We start from the raw sequence: 19149 nt of genomic DNA, 5'->3' as shown, positions 1-19149 counted from the left end.
GAGGAATAGGAGCCAGGCAGCAGCAGTGCCTAGGCTTCTTTTTGAACTTGAAAAGGTCACCTCTTGCCTTAGGGAAGTCTGACTGGGCCTCTCTTATGTCTGCTGCTTACTCTAGGCAAGGATACTTTTGAATAAAGCATTTTCATCCTCTATGCAATGGACCTTGCATCCCAAACAGCCTGATAATTGGTCTGGCTTCTTCAGAACCCCACAGTGGTCTGAGCTTCATATTTTGTAGTCTGTACTGGGGCAATATCCAAATTGAGTGAGAAATGCAATCATTACACTAGATGCCCTTGGATTAACTACATTGGAGGTAGGGGCTAGCATGCCAAATGAAGGCATCTTATTGTATTGCCTACACAAACAGTGTTGCCTTCTCCATGGGCCTCGGTTACTGCTGCTATCTTAAAACTACATTGCTTCTGCCATGGCCTTGCTGTCTCCAGTAGAAAGCTTTTCAGTTTGTTCTTCTTGAGAGGCCAAAATCATCAGGAAGGAACACTTTAGAATCAGGAGACCTGGGTTTTTACCACTTATAGTAGTAACCTTCACTTTTCTCATTTTAAATGTAAAAATCTCAGATCTGCCTACCTGACAATGTCATTTTGAAGAACTATTGGGATCTTGTTTGTGAAAAGTGTTTTATAATTTCTAAGGCGCCACACAGAGTATGCAATTTTTTCCTTACCCAAAGAGATAGGAAATATGCTTTAGGGCACCTCCTTCTTAAGGTATCCCTGCTTTTCTAAAGCTTATAGTCTGTAGCTTACAGTCTGTAGCTATAGGAGGGGCCTGTAGAAACGGACACTTTCATTATAATATGGCAAATGCTAAGGTTAGAGAGAGAATGCATAGGATGCTTTGAGAAAAGGATATTTAACCCAACCTGAGGATATGGAGAAGGCTTCTTGGAAGAGATGGTGCCCAAGCTTGAAAATTGAATTCTACTTATTAAATATTGTGTGTGTGGGGGGGTGGGGAGGGTGGTAATATTCCAGACCAGACCAGACAAAGGGAACTGCATAAACAAAGGCACAGAGGCACAAATAGTATGACGTGGAGACTGTGATGTTGGAGTGATAAGGGATACGAGTTGAAAAGAAAGGAGTCTGATCATATTATATCTAGCTTGGATTTTATCTTGTAGATAGGAAATGAAAAACCATTGTCAGCTTTTTTAAAGTAACAGCTTTTTTGAAATATACTTGCACATAAAATTCACCCTTTCAAAGTATATATTTCAGTGGTTTTTCATATATTCAACCATCACTACTATCTAATTTTCATCATCCCAAAACAAAAACTCCATATCTTGTTCCCTCTCTCATCAGCCCTTGGCAACCACTAATCTATTTTCAGTTTCTATGGATTTCTTATTCTGGATGTTTCATATAAATGGAATCATACAATATGTCATTGCTCTGGCTTTTAAATAGAGGAGTAACACAGTTAGATTTTCATTTTATGAAGATCATGCAGGCAGGAATGAGGAAAGTGGATTCTGGAGATCAAGCCTGGCCCAAGCCACAGAGACCAGTTAGAACAGTATTGCAATAATCAGGAGGAATGATGAGGACCTGAACTAGGGCAATAGTAGTGGGGATGCAGAGGAGGGACTGATTTGAAAAATGCTTAGAAGCTAAAATTAGTTGGAGTCAGAGTTAAAAATCTAGACTAAATCCCAGGTTTCTAGCTTAGCAAACTGGGTACCAGCTGACATAAAAATACAGCTAGATTTTTAACTTTGGGGAGAATAAGATATGTTCAGGTTTGCATGTATGGAGTTCAGTATGAGTAATCCAGGAGGAAATGTCCAGAAATAGAATGTACAAATCTGCAGCTTGAGGATCAAGGTCAGGGCTGGGGATATACACTTGGAAATCATCAGCACAGAGGTGGTAATTAGAAAAGAAATATGGATTAGTTGCCACAAAAGCACACAAGAGTTGTAGGCCCAAGATAGAACCCTGAGAAGAACAGCCTGCATGGAAGTCTGTAGAGTAACCAAGGGTAGAAAAGGAAATCCAGAACTGTAGAGTCATAGAAGCCAGGAGAGAAGAATAAAAAAGGAACGGGAGTAGCCTCTGACGAGCCTCTGATAGCTATCTGTTAGCTCTAGGAGCACAACTACTTATTTTCTGCATGCTCAAGTACTGTATGATTCCTGAATGATATGTAAAAATGCTGACAGAAGTAATCAGCAATGTCAACAGCAGAAAGGTCAAGTAATAAAAGGACAAATTTTGTCTATTGAGCTTAATACTATGGAACTCATTGGGATCCTGTGTGAGAATACTTCCAGCAGAAGCCAGTGAGGAATGAGTGGGAGATAAGGAAAACCTCACTAGCTGAGGCCCTCTTAAGGACAGGCTCAGGAGTTTGTTGGACAATCCAATAGAGCTAATCCTGGTCAGAGTTTCTCCCATTTTTCTTATCACCTTTGATACAGACTCCTAAAGTTTGGCTCTTTGGGTTTTTAGTATCCTATCTTTGTTTTTTGGCTCCAATGCCCAGCTATTGGCTATGGAGAAGCTTAAAGAGGGGAAATGGTCTCACTCCAGACCAGAGGCAGAGATAACCTTGCCCCATGTTGTGGGGTCCTGATTATCCCTGCTTTAGCCATTTCTCAGCCACTCAGAGAAGCTACTGTGGAGTCACTTACTCTCAAATGGATGGTTTGCAGTGAGTGAACAGGTTTCCATGAATGTGAAGATGGGGCAGAAAGTGAACAACTTTGACAAGGCAGTGTACTGTGGCCATGTTCTTTTCCTCACTTGCTGAATTTACAATCTGAATTTAACAAGGTTGTTTGTTTCTGAGGGCTACAAAGCAAATAGTAAATTGGACCTTAGACTGAGCCTTGGAGACAGAAATTGTTAGTGAAATAAGAAGAGAGGGGAGAAAAATAGCTGACATATCTGAGCTGCTACTGCCTCATAGGACAGTGCCCTATAGCCTGGGCTTCAGCTATCTAATAGTCAAACTGGCCTAGGGCTCATATTCTCAAAGACATTCAAAGTCAAGTTGCTGGGGGATGCTGAGCCAGCAGGACTGATGGGAGAACTAACTCCAGGAGAAGCACAAGGTCAGTCTTCCTTGAAAGCCAGAGATGGTGCATGTCTATGTGGGATCCAAGGTAGGAGAGGATGCAATAAAATTACAGGCTTCTTCCAGTTTGGGGAAAGAATGTTGTGATCACATCAAGGCGAAAGTAAGGGACTGATTTGTACCTAATGTGGAGTGAGCAGGAAGTGACTTGGCAATGCCTTGGCAGTTGGATGCCAAGGCTGATGAGGAAGGAGGGCTGGTTTGGGTCAGATAGGGCCTTGCTGGCGCCAGAAATGTCCCTGTGAGCCTTGCAAGCATCCCTAGTCTCTGCTGCCTCTGGAGGAAGGTGGGTAGAGTAAGGTACCTCCTGAGCCAGAATGATGTAGGGCTATTTTGAATGCAGCTGTATGGGGAGAGCTCATTGCTGCTTTGTGTTTATTTATGAGTTGTTTGGGTTTATCCTTTCTCTGGAGACATTTGTTCAGTGAGCATGACTTGAGCCTCTTTCATGAAATGAATACTGCGAGGAACCAGAACTTGCTCCTGAAGAGCTGACAGCCTGGTAGACTGTAAGAGGAAGTGGCATAGAGGAGAACTTAAAGGAGCTGAGATGAGAGAGAAAGGTGAGAGCTGGAGAGGACAGGGCTGGAAAGGTAGCTTGCCTTAAAACACATAAAATTTTCTGAGGTGAAGAGGAGAATTGGGAGAGCATTCCAAATGGAAGGGAACAGTATAAGCAAAGGCAAAGGCTTGAAGGGCCTATTCAGGCTTTACAAGCCAAGCATGTCTGTGACAGTGGATGCAGATGTGTGCATAAGGGCACCAGAGACAGAGGGGAGTGGCTGGGGAGGTAGGCAGATTGGTTAGAGCCAGATCATAGACTTTTAATACCAAAGAGGAGGTTGATTATGATCCTGTTAGAGTGAAAGTTGGTGTAGGCTTGGGTGCTTGTCCAACGCTTATATTACTTGGCAAGGTCTGGCCTGGCTTGGCCTTTGGTCTCTGCATCCTGAGGAAAAGAGGAAGGGAGGCCAGGGGCCTGATAGTCTGTCTTCCTCCACTAGATTGTTAGCTCCAAGAGAATAAGGGTTTCTGTTCATTGAGGTACCATGCCTAGTACATAGAAAACAAAGATAAATATTTGTGTTTGGGGCATGATAATCCTAGGGTAACCACCCAAAATCCAGGCCTAACTAATCTCACGTGACTGTCAGAGCCCCCCAAGACTGACCACTCGGGTCAGCCTAAGAGTATGGTTTCATCAAGGAGCAGGGTACCCTGTGGCAGGGAAGGATGGCAGTAATTTTATGGTTGGCTGGCCCCTACTTCTGAGCCACACTGTCTTCTTCTTTGGGAACCCTAGAACTGCCTGATAAAGAGGGATGAGAATGGTTACTCTGCTGTCATAGCTGACTTTGGCCTTGCCGAGAAGATCCCTGATGTTAGGTGAGTAACCTAATGGGTGCTGGGGTTATAGAAGGGACTGAGGCAAAAAGAAAACTCCAGCTTCCTCCCCAGAGGCCAGGACTTGGTCACAGCTCAACCTCAGCTCCACCTCAGCTCCCTAAATTTGGTCAATCCTAGTCTGTGCCCATCCTTGGGGAAGAATTCCCAGTATTCAGATATCTTATTGCATCAGCCAGTGGCAAGCTCATTTTCCGTATAATCTCACCCCACAGCATGGGGTGTGAGAAGCTGGCTGTGGTGGGCTCACCCTTCTGGATGGCACCTGAGGTTCTCCGAGATGAGCCCTACAATGAGAAGGTGAGTCTGGGGACCCCAAGACCTGGTTCTCCTTAGAATCTACCTTTAGCAGAAAGTGTCCAAGATCACCCTTAATGTTCAGGGTGAGGATCTATCTACGTCCTTCCCACCAAGGGCAGGGCTGGTACATGGTGATGAATTGAATGAAATATGGGCAGTAGGGCCCAGGCCTGGGCTGGTGGATATGAGGGGCAGAAACCCTACTTTTCACCCCATTGAGAGGGAAACTGAGGTCTCACTTCCAACCAGGCGGATGTGTTCTCTTACGGTATCATCCTCTGTGAGATCATCGCCCGAATCCAGGCTGATCCGGACTATCTTCCCCGCACAGAGGTGAGCTGCAGGCATAGGGATCAGTGCCACTGGGATGGGGCTGCTTTCGAGGATGTGGAACTGTTTTGTTTTTGGGGTGGAGTTGGTGGAACTTAGTCTGTATGGCTATTTCTCAGGGGCAGTTCTCAGCCTCTCTGAGCAGGCTAGGATGGATGAAGGGATTAATGACCTCTCTACCCATGTCCCCTGTTCCCTCCCCACCATACCCATCAATAGAACTTCGGGCTGGACTATGACGCTTTCCAGCACATGGTGGGTGACTGTCCCCCAGACTTTTTGCAGCTCACCTTCAACTGCTGTAACGTGAGTATCTTCCCCTGCTTCCCCGGCTTTGGTCTGGTTGAGATTGTAGGGAGAGGCTGCTAATTAATTAGGGGGCCTTATTTTCACTGATGAATGCCCATGTCTTCTCCTCTGGGCCTGTCAGATTCTCTAGAACCCTGGACCAAGGAAAGGAAAACTGCTTTGTAATATCTAATCTTCAGACTGCAGGGTAGACCCATCACCCCTTATCTTGGATGTTGATGGAGCTTTGGTCAAGTTTTAGTTGGACTATGGATCCAGCTGGTCTAAGGTCCATGGGAAAGGCTCTTGTTAGCCTCCAGCTCTGGGGCTGGACCTACTCGTTATGACCAAGTAGTTGAGCTTTGTCTAGGTAGCTCCAAGAAACACATTAGCAACAGAATTCTAGAAAGAAAACCAATGTGAGCATACCCTTTTGGAGGGTTCTGTGCCAAAAAAGGGAATGACACACAGAAAGTGTACTAAGATAGGGGAAGCATCTTCCCTGACCTTAGCTCTGGGAATCACCCTCATGGTCTCTGGTCTTCAGAAAAGCTCTCTTAGCTGCACATCTGAGTCTTAAAAGATGTCGGAAGGACTCAAATGCCATCCTTGGGGTGGAACATAGGAGGGCAGGGCTAACGGCTGGTGTGGATGACTACAGATGGACCCCAAACTGCGCCCATCCTTTGTGGAGATTGGGAAGACCCTGGAGGAAATTCTGAGCCGTCTACAGGAGGAAGAGCTGGAGAAGGACAGGAAGCTGCAGCCCACAGCCAAGGGTAAGAGATTAGACCAGTGTCTACTCTGACCCCAAGGGAGGAAATTAGGATGTGGGGTCTTCTCTTCTAGGGCTGTGATTATAGGATCCCATGTCCAAAAAAAATGTGGAAGGGTAGGAGATGATGGGAGAAGTACTAGAGTCTTAAGAACTGTGACTTGGTATATAGTCCTGCCTTCTCTGAGTCTGTTTTCTCAGTGAAATGAGACAACAGTACCTGCTTTGCTTTCCAAAATGAAAACACTCTATGGTACAAAGTGTCGCTTCTATTTGTTATGACTAGTGAAAGTAACTCTGACTTGTGCTATTCTTCAGGACTCTTGGAGAAAGGACCTGGTGTGAAACGACTGAGCTCACTAGATGACAAGATCCCTCCCAAGTCCCCACGCCCAAGACGTACTATCTGGCTGTCTCGAAGCCAGTCAGACATATTCTCCAGTAAGCCCCCACGTACAGTGAATGTCTTGGACCCTTACTATCGGCCACGAGGTGGTGCTGCCCGCACACCCAAAATCAACCCTTTCAGTGCTCGCCAGGACCTCAAGGGTGGCAAGATCAAGTTCTTTGACCTGCCCAGCAAGTCTGTCATCTCCCTGGTATTTGATCTGGATGCACCAGGGCCTGGAACTTTGCCTGTGGCTGATTGGCAAGAACCCCTGGCCCCACCTGCTCGCCGATGGCGTTCTTTGCCTGGTTCACCAGAGTTCTTGCATCAAGAGGCCTGTCCATTTGTGGGCCGAGAAGAATCACTATCTGATGGGCCCCTACCACGCCTCAGTAGTCTCAAGTACAGAGTAAGAGAGATCCCACCATTCCGAGCATCTGCCCTACCAGCTGTTCCAGCCCATGAGGCCATGGACTGCTCTAATTCCCAGGAAGAAAATGGTTTTGGACCCAGGCCTCAGGGAGCCAGTCCATGCCTTGCAGGTGCCTCTGAGGAAATGGAGGTAGAAGAAGAAAGGCCACAAGGCTTGGCTCCAGTCCCCTTCTCTGTCTCAGGCATATGCCTGAAAACCCAGGGAGAGCAGGATGGGTGAGAGGGGTTAATCCCTGCCTCACCTTGGGGATGAACCTTGAGATGAAACCACAAGGTCCCCTTGGTACTTAGCCTAGACTTTTCCCTGGGGTCTACAGAGCAGGCCGGCTAGGCCAAGCCAGGCTCAACTTTGGGGCTCCCAGTGCTCAGTGGCTATGTATGAGAGGGAAAGCAGCAGAGGCCTTCCTTGTTAGGGCCAACAGCTGATACCAAGCCTCTAAAATCCAGCAAGGAGCTCTGGTTCCCACCTGACCCTACAATGCACTTCTGCAGACAGAACTAGAGGATTCCTAGTTCTAGTCTGGGCTGGCAGGCAGCTATTACCCCAGGTTCTTCTCCCACCCCAGGTCTGTCTCTTGCCTTTTCCCAGGGCATATAAGCTACTGTATGGAACCTGGAGCTGACCAGAAGGTTGTAAAGGGCATGACTATTTCTCAGACCTAAAAACTGGGGTGCTTCTTGCCAGTATGTCTAAGACTTGAATAATTGCTGTTTGCACTTACCGCACGGTCAGACCACGTCACTACATTTCTATGCAAGGGGAGGGCAAGGCAGTGTGGTGGTCATGGCTCTTAGCTAATCTATTCAAAGTAAGAGCCTTTCCAGTTAATTAATCTATTTTCATATTTATGAAGGAGTCTTAATGTTCTGCCCTATAAGACTTTCAACCTTGTGGTTGGGAGTGGGGCTGGTTTTGTAGGCCTTAGGGCCTGCTCTATGTATTTGTCAACATGGGATACACCCAATTGGTTAAATGGTTTATACATGGACTGATTTTCTTCTCTTCCTGCTATGGCTGGAGCTACCAGAACAGTCTGTCTTTACAGAGCCGCAATAAGAAATAACCAAAGATGAAGCTGGTCAAATATTTTCATAACTTGTTTCTGTTGATTTTTTTGGTAAAACTTTCCCAAGACACTTTCAGATCTAAAAATAAAGTCGGTGTTACAGGTGCTGGTCAGCCTTCTTACTTGTACCTTTGTTTCTCAGCCTCTGGGGTAAAGGAGAAGATCCAGGAGCAATGCAGCAGTATCTGTCAGGAGCCTCCCCTCCCCAACTCTGTAGTAGTTGAGAGTAGGACATTCACAAGCTAGTGACCCAGACCCCTGTCTCACCATCAGCTTCTCTCTCTTCCTGGGCTCTGGGTACTAGGTAGAAGTTGGGTCAGCTGCTGCCCCAAGCCAACTTCATCTTCTGGTTATGGGCTTTGGAGGAACGAGAGAATTGGCTCTTGGCCACTGTGAGGGGTACAGCTTTGCCACTCAGGTATACCTTGTTGTGGCATTCAGGCAGCCAGGGTCCAGGGCTACAGGGCTGGGGTCCTTGGCTCACTCCCACATAGGCCATCACGTAGCCTGTCATAAAGGCATCAAAACCAGCCCGATGCAGTCCATTCCCAGGCACTGGGTTAGAACTGGCTTGACTCCTTGGTGTTTCTAAGGTAGCCATGTCGGCTGTTTCAGGCCTCGTTGCTTTAAGTCCCGTCTCCAAGTCATTTTTGTGACCTTGCTCAGAGCCAGCCTGGTTGCTGTTCTCATCCTCAGCCACCTCCTGTTCAATTTCCTTAGCCTTGAGGCCATCCCCACAGACCTGCTTCATGGGAGGCTCATCCTCAGTTTTCTCAGAGGTCTGTTTCCCAGACAGGCCCAACAGAGCCCTCCGCCGTTTTTCTCTCCGCCGTCGCCGTCGCCGCTTATCCTCCATGGCAGCCTCATCAGTGTCAATGATAAGGTCAATATCATGGGACCGAGGACACTGTGATCCCAGGGGGCACCAACCATAGGCCTAGAGGTAGGAAAGAGGCTTACCGAGGGTTTCTAGGCATCAGAACCTCCCCTCCCCCAGGAAATGGGTAAGCGCTCTCACCGAAAAGTTGTCACAGACACTGGTGGAATGACGGTGAGTTGCAGGGGGTAAACAGCAGCGGTAGTCAATATGGGGCCTCATGCTAGAAGGATAGCTGCAGAACTCCAAGATTAGGTGTGGGCTGCCAGCTACCCGCTGCTTCCCATTTTCCCGCTCACTGCAATAGCATAAGAGGGTATTGGTTCACTAGCATATAAGCTCCATGAGAATAGGAGTTTTTGTCTGTTTTGTTCACTGCTGAATCTTCAGCACCTAAAACAGTGCCTGGCACATGGCAGGTGCCCAATAAATATCTTAAATGAATAAAATAGGTTTACACCAGGCCCCACCCCTTCCCCTTAACCAGTCCCTCACCATTTCCGGAAGGCATATTCTAGGTAGGAGGCCACAAAGCGGGCATGAAACTCAGCAGCATATTTGGTGTCATATATGCCGGCTGGGAACATTTCACACAGGTCAGCAGTGAAAGTTCCCAAGCTCTCAGGCAGGTGTGCATAGAAATTCTGGTATAGAAATACCAAGTCTATGAGACCATTGTGCAGTATCAGGGGCCGGCGGGCCCGGATTAGCTCCAGGAACAGTGTCCTCACTGATTGACTCTGGCTCTCATCACCCTGAGTAGAAAGAAAGGGGTCATCAGGAAGGGCAGAGTCCCCTAGGGAGCCTCTTTTACAGGATATTTAACCCAAGCTCCCTCACCTGGATAGCTCTCCCTCCCTTCCTAACCCAGTTCTATTCACCCATGTATCAGTCTTGTTTCCCCAGCCCTGTCACTAGTGATTCCCCATACTCCCAAAGAAGCAGACCTTCCCAGTGCACCCAGCCTAGGGTAGGAAGAAATGAAGTCACAGAAGGGGCAGTCTCAAGGCTGGAGGCCAACCTTGTCATTGCCTTTGTGATATGGGATACCCTGGGCATACTGCCGGTTGAAATTGAAGCCATGCTGTACCAGGAACTGCACAGACTTTGGTTCTATGACATACTCTTCCATGCACAGAAGGGTCAGATTGAACACCTGGGCCAGGTATGAATGTTCACCCTAGGAGAGAAAAATGGTCTGTTACATAAAACCTGTGAGAGAAAATCTCATACCTTATGTTCCCCAGGATCTCAACCCTCCTCTCCCCCAGCCACAGACCTGGGATGGGGTTAAGATCAGCCCATACCTTGTCTGGCTGCTGCTTGAAGCAGGCGAGGCCCAGGGAGAGGACAGAACGGGTCCTGGCAGCATGACACACGGCCTTGTAACGTTCCTCGACGCACCTTGGGGTTGGGTTTGGGGTGGCTGTGGCTGGGAGTTAGCCTCATTAAGGACCTAAACCACCCAGGCCTGTGACCTTCACTCCAGGGTTCAGGTCTGCCCACCACACTTCCCCGGATCCCGGCCCCCTGTCCGGGTTGGAGCTAAAGAGATCAAAGCTTATACTTACTGGTTCAGCAAACTCTTCCTGTCCCCAAGCCCACTCAGTTCCTGTGGGTGGGTAAACGGAGTTGAGTTAGGTCCCCAGCATCAGCCCTTTCACAACCAACTGCCCTCCCCATTCTCCAATCCTCACCGTGTCCACAGCCACGAAGCTAGCTGTCTTTATGGCTAACAGAAGGGATGGCCACATCTCCTTGAAGTTGTCACTTTGCACATCCACCACAGGAACCTGGACTACTAACTCCTCCCCAGATTTTGGGCTTTTGCTGACGCCACCTGGGGGCAAGGAGGAGGAGGGATGTTAATGCTCAGGCAGGGCCTAGGGGAACAGATACGTAAGCTAACTAGGGCATGGTTTGGGGGTATGGGTGGAGGTAGGGGCACTTTCAATCAAGGCAAGAAATGGCAGCTTTCCCCTCAGTCCTTTGTGTTAGGCGTGCTCTACACATAGGAGTGAACAGTGCCTTGAATTTAGGGAGAGTGAGCCTGGCTCTTTCAGTGGCCTGAGACTTAGGGAAATCATCTATCCCTCAGCATCACAATCCGTGGAAGAGGACGGTTGAACTAGATGATCTGTGAGGTTCCCCCCCACCCCCCCCACCATGTCTTGCAGAAACTATTTGGCACTGGTTCAGGAGTTCAGCACCTTTAATTTCCCAACAGGCTACATACTACCGTTCCCATGGTGCCCTAGCAGCCACAAGCGGCAGTAGCCTGTATGCCCCAGAGCCTGATAAATGCCCAGAGCTCCCAGAACGTCCCACTTCCTTTGGACCACAACTCCCAACCTGCCCCACTTAACGAGCTCCAGACTACATCTCCCGACAGGCCCCATCTACACTATGTTCCCAACACTCCAGGCTTTTGCAGCTGGAGTCGCGGTGCACACTGGAACTTGTAGTCTCCTCGTGGCTGGCTCAGAAGGAAGACGCTAGTCCTCTGAAACTTGAGGTCTATTTCTAGAACTATGAGCCCGAGGCCTTCCCCTCTCCCGGAGAGCACAGGCTTTTAAGGCGGCCCCGGAAAAGCCACTCACCATCAGAGCCCACCGGTGCTGAGGCTGCGCCATCGTCACTGTCGGCAGCCATGACACCGTGCGTTCCTCGCCTGAGTAGTCTGTGGGTACGCAGGACGTCCGCTTCGTCTCCTAGCCCTACTTTTGCAGTCGGGGGTGGGGGCCGGCCCTCGCCTCCGGAGTCGGTGACGGGCCGGATTTCCGTTCAGACCTCCCGGGTTTGGCACCGAGGACTCAGTACCAAGCGCGTTGGGAGCCTATTGGCTGTTGCTGTCCGACTCCCGGCCCCGATTGGCCGGAGCCACGCCCCTTGGGAAGCGTTGTCGCGGGACACGGCGTGGGAGGTAATTTCTTCGCGTACTACAAGGTGGGAACGTGGGGCTGGGCTTTGCGCTGTCATCAGTACGGCTCCAGGATGGGGGTGGAGGTCCCCAGAGGAGGTGGTACCGCCGGAGCTAAGCTTAAAGCACGCATAGGAGGTGGGTAAAGAGAGGAGGGAGGTGGTGGGGAAGCATTTTCTGGGAATGGGTAAGTTTCTTGGGAAGATGAAGTTCACGGTGTTCCAGGAAGTGAAAGAGGCGGGGAAGGGGACAAAAGACGAGGCTGCGGAGGAGTTAGAGGCACCCGCTCACTAGTAGGGAAGCTTTTGAAATAATCCACACAGGTGATAATAAAGACTTGAATTAAGACTCCGGCAGTAGAGACGAAGAAAAAGGGACAAATTGTAAGCAAGTAAGAGATACAGTTGACCCTAGGCGGTGATTGGACATGACTCCTGCTACCGTGAGAGTGAGAGATCGCCTTACCAAGAGACCAGTCCTTTCCCAAGAGTACCTGTTCCCATCCTCGCAGCCCACCAAGGACTCTCAACCCTTTCTTCTTGGTTATTCAGTTTGTAGTTCATCTTCAACTTGGCTCTCAACTGAGTCTTTTTTTAAAATCATTATTCAGAATTGTTTGGATTTCTCCCATTCTAAAAACAGGAAATCTCCCTCATTCCATTAATTAATTTAAGAAGTATTTATTATATACAATTTACTTAGCACTGTGCTCAGCTCAGGGGACACAACTGTCAACGAAAGAGACCCAACCTTTGCTCTCATGGAGTTTTACAGTCAAGTTGGGGAAGTGGACAGTAATCAAAGAATCACAAATAAGTGTGAAATTGCAATTGGTATAAAAGCAACAATGGAGAACTACACAAGAAAGTAGGACTACAGGAGCTGATTTGGACATTTAAATCAAGACCTGCAGAATTAGATGTTAGGTAAAGCATAAGAGAAGAGCTGTCCAAGCAGAGGAAATGGATTGGGTGAGACCTCAAGATGGTCAGACACTTGGGGATTGAAGCGTGTATTTCAGGTTAACATGGCTGAGCACAGCGATTCAGGGGATGAGGCAGATGGGCCTCTGGAGTGGAGCCTACAAGGCTTTAATAAGAGGACTGACTGGCTTCTATTCTAAGAGCAATGGGTGTGACAGCCAAAGTCCTCCAGTAGCCTACAAGGTACTTTGTGATCCTGTGCCCCCCACCTTCTCTACCTCTCTGACCTTATTTCCTATTACCCCCTCATTCCATTCTAACCACACAGGTTTCCTTATTCCACAAACATACCAGGCACCATCCTTAGGGGCTCCTTCTTAGGATGCCTTTCCCACAGGTATCCACATAGCTCATTTCTTCTATTGCTTTAAGGCACATGTCAGATATCACTTTAAGGCCTACCTTGACCGCATTCTTTAAAATTGCAGCATTCCACCCCTTTGCCATTTCTTATCCCCTTCATCTGCTCTACTTTTCCTCTTTATGCTAGTATTTATCACCCAATATCCTATGTAATTTACTTATGTGTATTGTTTATTGTCTGCCCCTATTAGAATATAAACTCTGAGGGCAGGAACTTTTGATATTTCATTTAGTGAAGTATTTCAAGAATTTAAAACTGCTTGACACATAGTAGGCATTCATAAATATTTGTTTGGTGAATTAATGAAAAGCTATGGAAAGCTTTAAATAAAAAAATGACATGATCATGTCTTAAAAGATTGCTTTACTTTATGGCAATTGGGTTGTAGAATGAATTATGGAAGTGAGTTAGGTGAAGGAAGTTTGGTTATGAAGGGGAGAAGGGGGTGGGTCTTATTGAGGGCATTGAAGGAGCAGGACCCTGAGCTCAGACAATTTAGGAGGGACCATTCTTTCATATAATGGAGGAGAGGAGAAGAGTGCAGATGGAAGTAAGTTTGTACATTTTTTCTGTGAAAGAGGAAGCAAGCTCTTTTCATGAAAATGAGGTGATGAAGTCAAAAATTGAAGTGTTTGGTGTGTGAACCAGAGGTTCATCAGGGACTGCAGTATAGCAGAGCGCAAGAGTGCAAGAATGCAGGCTCTGGAGGCAGACCTTGATTAGAATAGACAAAGTGCTTAATCTCTATACAAGCCTCAGTTTCCTTATAACTAAAATGGAGGTAATGCTAGGTAAATTACCTCCATTTTAGTTATAAGGAAACTGAGGCTTGTATAGAGATTAAGCACTTTGTCTATTCTAATAGGCAAATTGCTTATTTGCCTATTAGATTGAGTGAGAAATCTGGTAAAGCACTTAGCACAAGATCTGACATTTAGTAAGCACTCACTGTTAGCTACATTCAGCTATTAGAGGAAAAGTAGCCAGAAGTACAGTAAGGGAACAGTGAAGATCAACCAGATGCATTTTCTCATTGCTAATTGCCACCTAGCTATGATTTTCTAGATAGGAAAAGATTAAGAATAAAAATAGTTCATCTCTCTTTCCCCCTGGCTTACCATCTACTCTCAGGCAAATCTTTCCCCCTCTCTGATCCTTGGTTTCTCCTTTCTATAGAATGAAGGTCTGGACTAGATGATTGTTAAAGGTCATTTTTCTGTAAATATGCTATATCTCGAAGTAAATAAACTGCCTACCTCTCCCATGCTCCTAGACACATATGAAGAACCCCTGTTCACACACATAGTCACAATAAGCATCAGGGATACACAGGTGCTCCCACACAGGAAGCTTTGGTCCTTCACCCAGCCTAGCCCTGGCCTCCTATTTTGTGAGTGTCTCTAGGGCTATACTAATGCTGGTCCCTCTGAGGCCACTTGGAGAAGTTCAGCCCTACCAGTCATACCTCAGTGCCACAGCCAGTCAGGAGCAAATGTATGAGCATCTGAGGAGTCCTTGAGAAAAGCTAGACACTATGTGAATGGTATAGGGAGGGAGGTGGCTTTACCCCTTGCAGGGCCCCAAGATTCAGCCTCATTGTGGCTGACTACTTTGGGCCTTTGTGTTCTAGGCCATCATGAAAAAGCCACGAGCAGCTGTGGGAAGTCGTCATAGGAAGAAGGCATCCAGCCAGGAGGGAAGGGAGAGACATAACCTCAGCAGCAACCAGGCCAAGCCTTCTGCACCTGATGGTGAGGAGCTTGGTTCTAGTCAAAGACTCAGGGGCTGGTTTCATTGACCATGAAACAGGGCAGATTCAAGCTAGGAAGGGAGCAGGGTGTATATCAAGGCATTAAGGGACTAATTAAGGATCTAATTCTGACATTCACGTGTGACTTTGGGATAATTGAATGGCTGTTTTCTTAGCAGTGACATAGAGCAGTAGTCTGTGCATTGCCTTCCTCATGTGGCTTTCATGGGATCAAATGAGTTTATCAGCCTGAAAGTATTTTGTAAACGGGAAAGCCCTGCACAGGTATACATTATGCTTGGCTAAAAATGTTGGATTTTTATTATGATCCAAAGACAGAGGAGCCAGCAGTACCACCCTGGGAAAATTAAGGCTAGAAACTTGGCCAAGGGTACACACAGCTAGAGAACTCTGGTCTGACAATAGGTGCAAAGCTTAAGCAAAGGGTTGGGGGTGGGGGAAGCCTTAAGTGGGAGCAGACTGCAGCTAGGCTGCAGTGCCCCAGGTCCCTGGTGCACAGCCTATGCAGGGACAATTCCTGAGTTTCCTGAGGCCCCAGCAGGCCTCTCCAGGCGGCAGAAGAAGGTGGTATTGCAGGCCCCTGTCTCCTCGTACCATCTATTCAGAGATGAAGCTGAGGTCACAGTCTTCCGGGAGAGCCTGCTGAGCTGGTATGACCGAGAGAAGCGAGACCTACCGTGGAGAAGGCTGGTAGGCAAGCGAGGTACAAGAATAGCGAGGTGGGAGGCTGGTACCCAGTCCCCTCTACACTAACTCCCCATCTGGGATTGTATTGGCAGGCAGAGGGTGAGGGAGACCTGGACAGACGGGCATATGCTGGTGAGTACATCGGAGAGCAGAGCTGCTTTTCTTGGATGCCTTTAAGTCTGGGGTCAGGGGCTGTGGACTAGGATCAAGGCAGGTCAGCAGTGCCCTCATGCCAACCCCTCTTCCCCAGTGTGGGTCTCAGAGGTCATGCTGCAGCAGACCCAGGTTGCCACGGTGATCGACTATTATACCCGATGGATGCAGGTGACTACAGGGAAAGAAGGGGAGGGTCATGGGCCAGACCCCAGATGAGAACCTGTCCTATGGGGTAGGGGTAAAGAAGGCTTCTTCCACCGCCCTCACCCTTATCTCTTTTTGCCTGCCTTCTGGGTGTAGAAGTGGCCAACACTGCAGGATCTGGCCAGTGCTTCCCTGGAGGTGAGAGCCACGCAAAGGTAAGGGGAATGGGGACAACATAGGACTGACCGCTGATCTCCCTGACCTCTGACCTCACAAACAGGAGGTGAATCAGCTCTGGGCTGGCCTGGGTTACTACTCTCGAGGCCGGCGGCTACAGGAGGGAGCCCGGAAGGTGAGCGGGTGACAGGGAGGGTTGGAGCCTCTGAGGAGGGACTTGGGTGTCTCTTAACCTTGACTTCCCACCCACTCAGGTAGTAGAGGAGCTAGAGGGCCATGTGCCACGTACAGCAGAGTCCTTGCAGCAGCTCCTGCCTGGTGTAGGGCGGTACACAGCCGGAGCCATTGCTTCCATTGTGTTTGGCCAGGTGAGCCAATAGCCCACCCCCTACTTTTTGTGTGCTCACCTTTCTTCCTTCTAGACCAGGCTGACTCATGGACTTCTCTGTGCCAGGTAACCGGTGTGGTGGACGGGAACGTGGTACGGATGCTTTGCCGTGTCCGAGCCATTGGTGCTGATCCCAACAGCTCCCTTGTCTCCCAGCAGCTCTGGTAGGATATTGGAGTAATGTGGGATATTGGGAAGGGGGCTTCCAAAGGGCTTTTGGCTCACAGCAATGTTCCCTTCTTGTAGGAGCCTAGCCCAGCAGCTGGTAGACCCAATCCGGCCAGGGGACTTCAACCAAGCAGCCATGGAACTTGGGGCCACAGTGTGCACCCCACAGCGCCCGCTCTGCAGCCAGTGCCCTGTGCAGAACTTGTGCCGGGCATACCAGAGGGTGAGCCATCTGGGGTAGAGGCAGGCAAGGGTACTAGGGAGTAAACCCTGCCCCATGACATCCCACCCTATGCCTCTCAGGTGGAGTGGGAGCAGCTCCAAGCCTCACGGAGCCTGCCAGGCAGTCCTGATGTGGAAGAATGTGGTGAGTGCCAGCCCTAACCCCAGCCCTTCTCTGCACTGTCAAGGAACTGCCTGTGGAAGCCTCATTCCAGTTCATCCTACAAAATGAGTAAGATTCTGCAGAGCTGGGCCAAGGCCTACTCTCTGTGCTTGGCACCTAAGCCCACCTGGCCTGAGTGGGGCTTGGGGATCTCTCTTCCTAGCTTCCAACAATGGACAGTGCCAGCTTTGCGCGCCTCCTACAGAGCCATGGGACCAGACCCTGGGTGTGGCCAACTTTCCCAGAAAGGCCAGCCGCAGGCCCCCCAGGGTGGAATGTTCTGCCATCTGTGTTCTAGAGCAGTCCAGGGCTCTTGGGGACACCCAAATTCTGCTGGTACAGAGGCCCGACTCAGGTACCTGGATCTTGGGAGTAGAGGGCAGTAGCATGAGCTAAAGGGGAGAAATGGAAGAGTCAGCAGCTAAGGCCTAACCTATACCTGGCTGCTCTCTGTCTCAGGTCTGCTGGCAGGACTATGGGAGTTCCCATCCGTGACTGTGGAGCCCTCAGGGCAGCATCAGCGCAAGGCCCTGCTGCAGGAACTGCAGAGTTGGGCTGGGCCCCTCCCAGCCACCCGCCTCCAGCATCTCGGGCAGGTGAGTAAGCAGTGGAGGAGGCAAGAGGGATGGCTTTTTCAGCCATATCCACAGGCCTGTTTCAGCCCCTTGGCCCTCCCTCCAGGTGGTCCACACCTTCTCCCACATCAAGCTCACATACCACGTGTACGGTCTGTCCCTGGGAGGGCAGACCCCAGTGACCATTACACCGCCTGGAGCTCGCTGGCTGACCCGGGAGGAGTTTCGCACTGCAGCTGTCTCCACTGCCATGAAAAAGGTACTACCTTTGTTGTCTTACTGTATTTTTTTTGTGTTTCCTATATGTTCTGCATGAACTTATTAGTATGTAAACAGAAAAAAAAACATTTTAAACAAAAGTGCTGAGTCATGAAATTGAAGACAGAACACAGGGCTCTGGCTCTTGGGGGAAGATGCCAGCCCTGCACTCTACCCCTCTCTTCTTCACTAGGTGTTCCGTGTGTATGAAGACCAACAGCCAGGGACCTGCAAGGTGAGTTCCCTGGCCCCCACCCAGCCATCTGTCCCTAAGCCTGAATCCACAGGTTTTCAGTGAGTTAAGTAACACATATTTGGGTAAACATTGTCCACTCCAGGTTTCACTGGGGCTAGAGGAATAGTTCTTGACCTGGAGACCTGATAGTCTGGGGTCCAGGTGGAAAGGGGAGAAAAGAGCAAATGATGGAGACAGTGTCACAGGTGTGTGAAATGTTTGTACTAGATTTTGTAGGATGTAAAGTAGAGAGCGCTCAGTTCTGTCTGGGAGGCAAGGATCAAGAAAGGCTGCTTGGAAGAAACAGCTGGTAATGTAGGTCCTAGAAATAAGTCATATTCTCTCAATTTGGGAAGAGAATCAGTAATAAGGATGTTCTTCCAGGCCTAACTCAGGCTAGTCAGGGCCGTGGTAAACACAAGGCCACTGAAGCATTTTAGGTGGAGAGAGGGGTCAGATTTACATTTAAGGAAGATTATCTCAGCCTGCCTTTTAGACAGTTGATTAAAGAGGCAAATCTGGAGATAGGTTGGAAGCCTTATAACATTCAGGCTATAAGACTTAGCTAGACCAGTGAAGTGGGGGGAGGGGTAGGATAGGATTCTTTGCTGCCCTACTAAGTGCCTTGATCGGCTTCTGCACAGAGTTCCAAAAGATCCCGAGTGTCTACTCCGTCCAGCCAGAAGAAGCTCAGCCCAGGCCAGCAAGTCCTGGATAGTTTCTTTCAGCCCCACACCCGCACCGATGCACCTAGGTTTGACAGTGCAGCCCAGTGATGCCTCTGGAAGCCCCCACTCCTTGAGAATCCTGTTGTTTAATAAAGTGCTTATTTTTGCAGTTGCTTTGGAGATTTTCCACTCTCTCTCTAGCCCCCTTCCTCCTTACCTCTGAGGGACCCAGAAAGTGGTAATGCCCTGCTTGATCCCAACTTCCACTGGCTGAACTCTCAGCCAGCCCTGGGCAGAT

At 48.8% G+C, this 19149-nt stretch overlaps 3 protein-coding genes across 11 annotated transcripts in view; 2 read left to right on the top strand and 1 right to left on the bottom strand.

Moving 5' to 3' along the window:
• Positions 1-8201, top strand: part of TESK2 (testis associated actin remodelling kinase 2) — a 107513-nt gene extending 99312 nt beyond the window's left edge. The window contains exons 6-11 of the mRNA XM_006919127.3: positions 4415-4497; positions 4731-4815; positions 5065-5148; positions 5365-5451; positions 6095-6212; positions 6527-8201. Of these exons, the coding sequence (XP_006919189.1) occupies positions 4415-4497; positions 4731-4815; positions 5065-5148; positions 5365-5451; positions 6095-6212; positions 6527-7248 (1179 nt within the window). The 3' untranslated portion in view covers positions 7249-8201. The remainder of the gene's footprint in view (positions 1-4414; positions 4498-4730; positions 4816-5064; positions 5149-5364; positions 5452-6094; positions 6213-6526) is intronic.
• Positions 8114-11701, bottom strand: TOE1 (target of EGR1, exonuclease). 2 transcript variants are annotated; one of them, XM_006919128.3, is made up of 8 exons: positions 11573-11701; positions 10670-10812; positions 10544-10584; positions 10280-10376; positions 9994-10152; positions 9468-9727; positions 9114-9270; positions 8114-9032 (listed from the first exon to the last, which is right to left on the bottom strand). In XM_006919128.3, the coding sequence occupies exons 1-8, from the start codon at positions 11622-11624 to the stop codon at positions 8412-8414; spliced, it is 1530 nt and encodes a 509-aa protein (XP_006919190.1). In that variant the 5' UTR covers positions 11625-11701; the 3' UTR covers positions 8114-8411. The 2 variants fall into 2 exon arrangements, with proteins under 2 accessions (XP_006919190.1, XP_024907814.1); XM_025052046.1 differs by lacking the exon at positions 11573-11701 and adding an exon at positions 11183-11271.
• On the top strand, positions 11623-19024 carry MUTYH (mutY DNA glycosylase). 8 transcript variants are annotated; one of them, XM_006919130.3, is made up of 16 exons: positions 11623-11895; positions 14870-14990; positions 15552-15700; positions 15790-15829; positions 15948-16021; positions 16154-16195; positions 16278-16349; positions 16429-16542; positions 16629-16726; positions 16809-16953; positions 17034-17097; positions 17279-17470; positions 17575-17711; positions 17797-17949; positions 18142-18183; positions 18828-19023. In XM_006919130.3, exons 1-16 carry the CDS (start codon positions 11623-11625, stop codon positions 18957-18959), a joined length of 1848 nt encoding a protein of 615 aa, XP_006919192.1. In that variant the 3' UTR covers positions 18960-19023. The 8 variants fall into 8 exon arrangements, with proteins under 8 accessions (XP_006919192.1, XP_006919191.1, XP_024907808.1 ...); XM_006919129.3 differs by having other exon boundaries at positions 15549-15700; XM_025052040.1 differs by having other exon boundaries at positions 15510-15700.
• Positions 19025-19149: the final 125 nt, after the last annotated feature.

Source organism: Pteropus alecto, unplaced genomic scaffold (genome assembly GCF_000325575.1).
Source record: "Pteropus alecto unplaced genomic scaffold, ASM32557v1 scaffold25, whole genome shotgun sequence".
NCBI lineage: Eukaryota > Metazoa > Chordata > Mammalia > Chiroptera > Pteropodidae > Pteropus > Pteropus alecto.
Note: the sequence above shows the minus strand (reverse complement) of the source record. Positions and strands in the feature narration are given on the sequence as shown.

Bases quoted from the DNA above. Each gene is read 5' to 3' on its own strand.
- MUTYH (XM_025052040.1), top strand. From the start codon at position 11,623: ATGACACCGTGCGTTCCTCGCCTGAGTAGTCTGTGGGTACGCAGGACG. The intron at 15,701-15,789 runs GTAGGCAAGCGA...TTGTATTGGCAG, and splicing joins ACCTACCGTGGAGAAGGCTG to GCAGAGGGTGAGGGAGACCT. The intron at 16,954-17,033 runs GTGAGCCATCTG...TATGCCTCTCAG, and splicing joins TGTGCCGGGCATACCAGAGG to GTGGAGTGGGAGCAGCTCCA.
- TOE1 (XM_006919128.3), bottom strand. From the start codon at position 11,624: ATGGCTGCCGACAGTGACGATGGCGCAGCCTCAGCACCGGTGGGCTCT. The intron at 9,271-9,467 runs GTGAGGGACTGG...ATGCTATTGCAG, and splicing joins GAATATGCCTTCCGGAAATG to TGAGCGGGAAAATGGGAAGC. The intron at 9,033-9,113 runs GTGAGAGCGCTT...TCCTACCTCTAG, and splicing joins GTGTCTGTGACAACTTTTCG to GCCTATGGTTGGTGCCCCCT.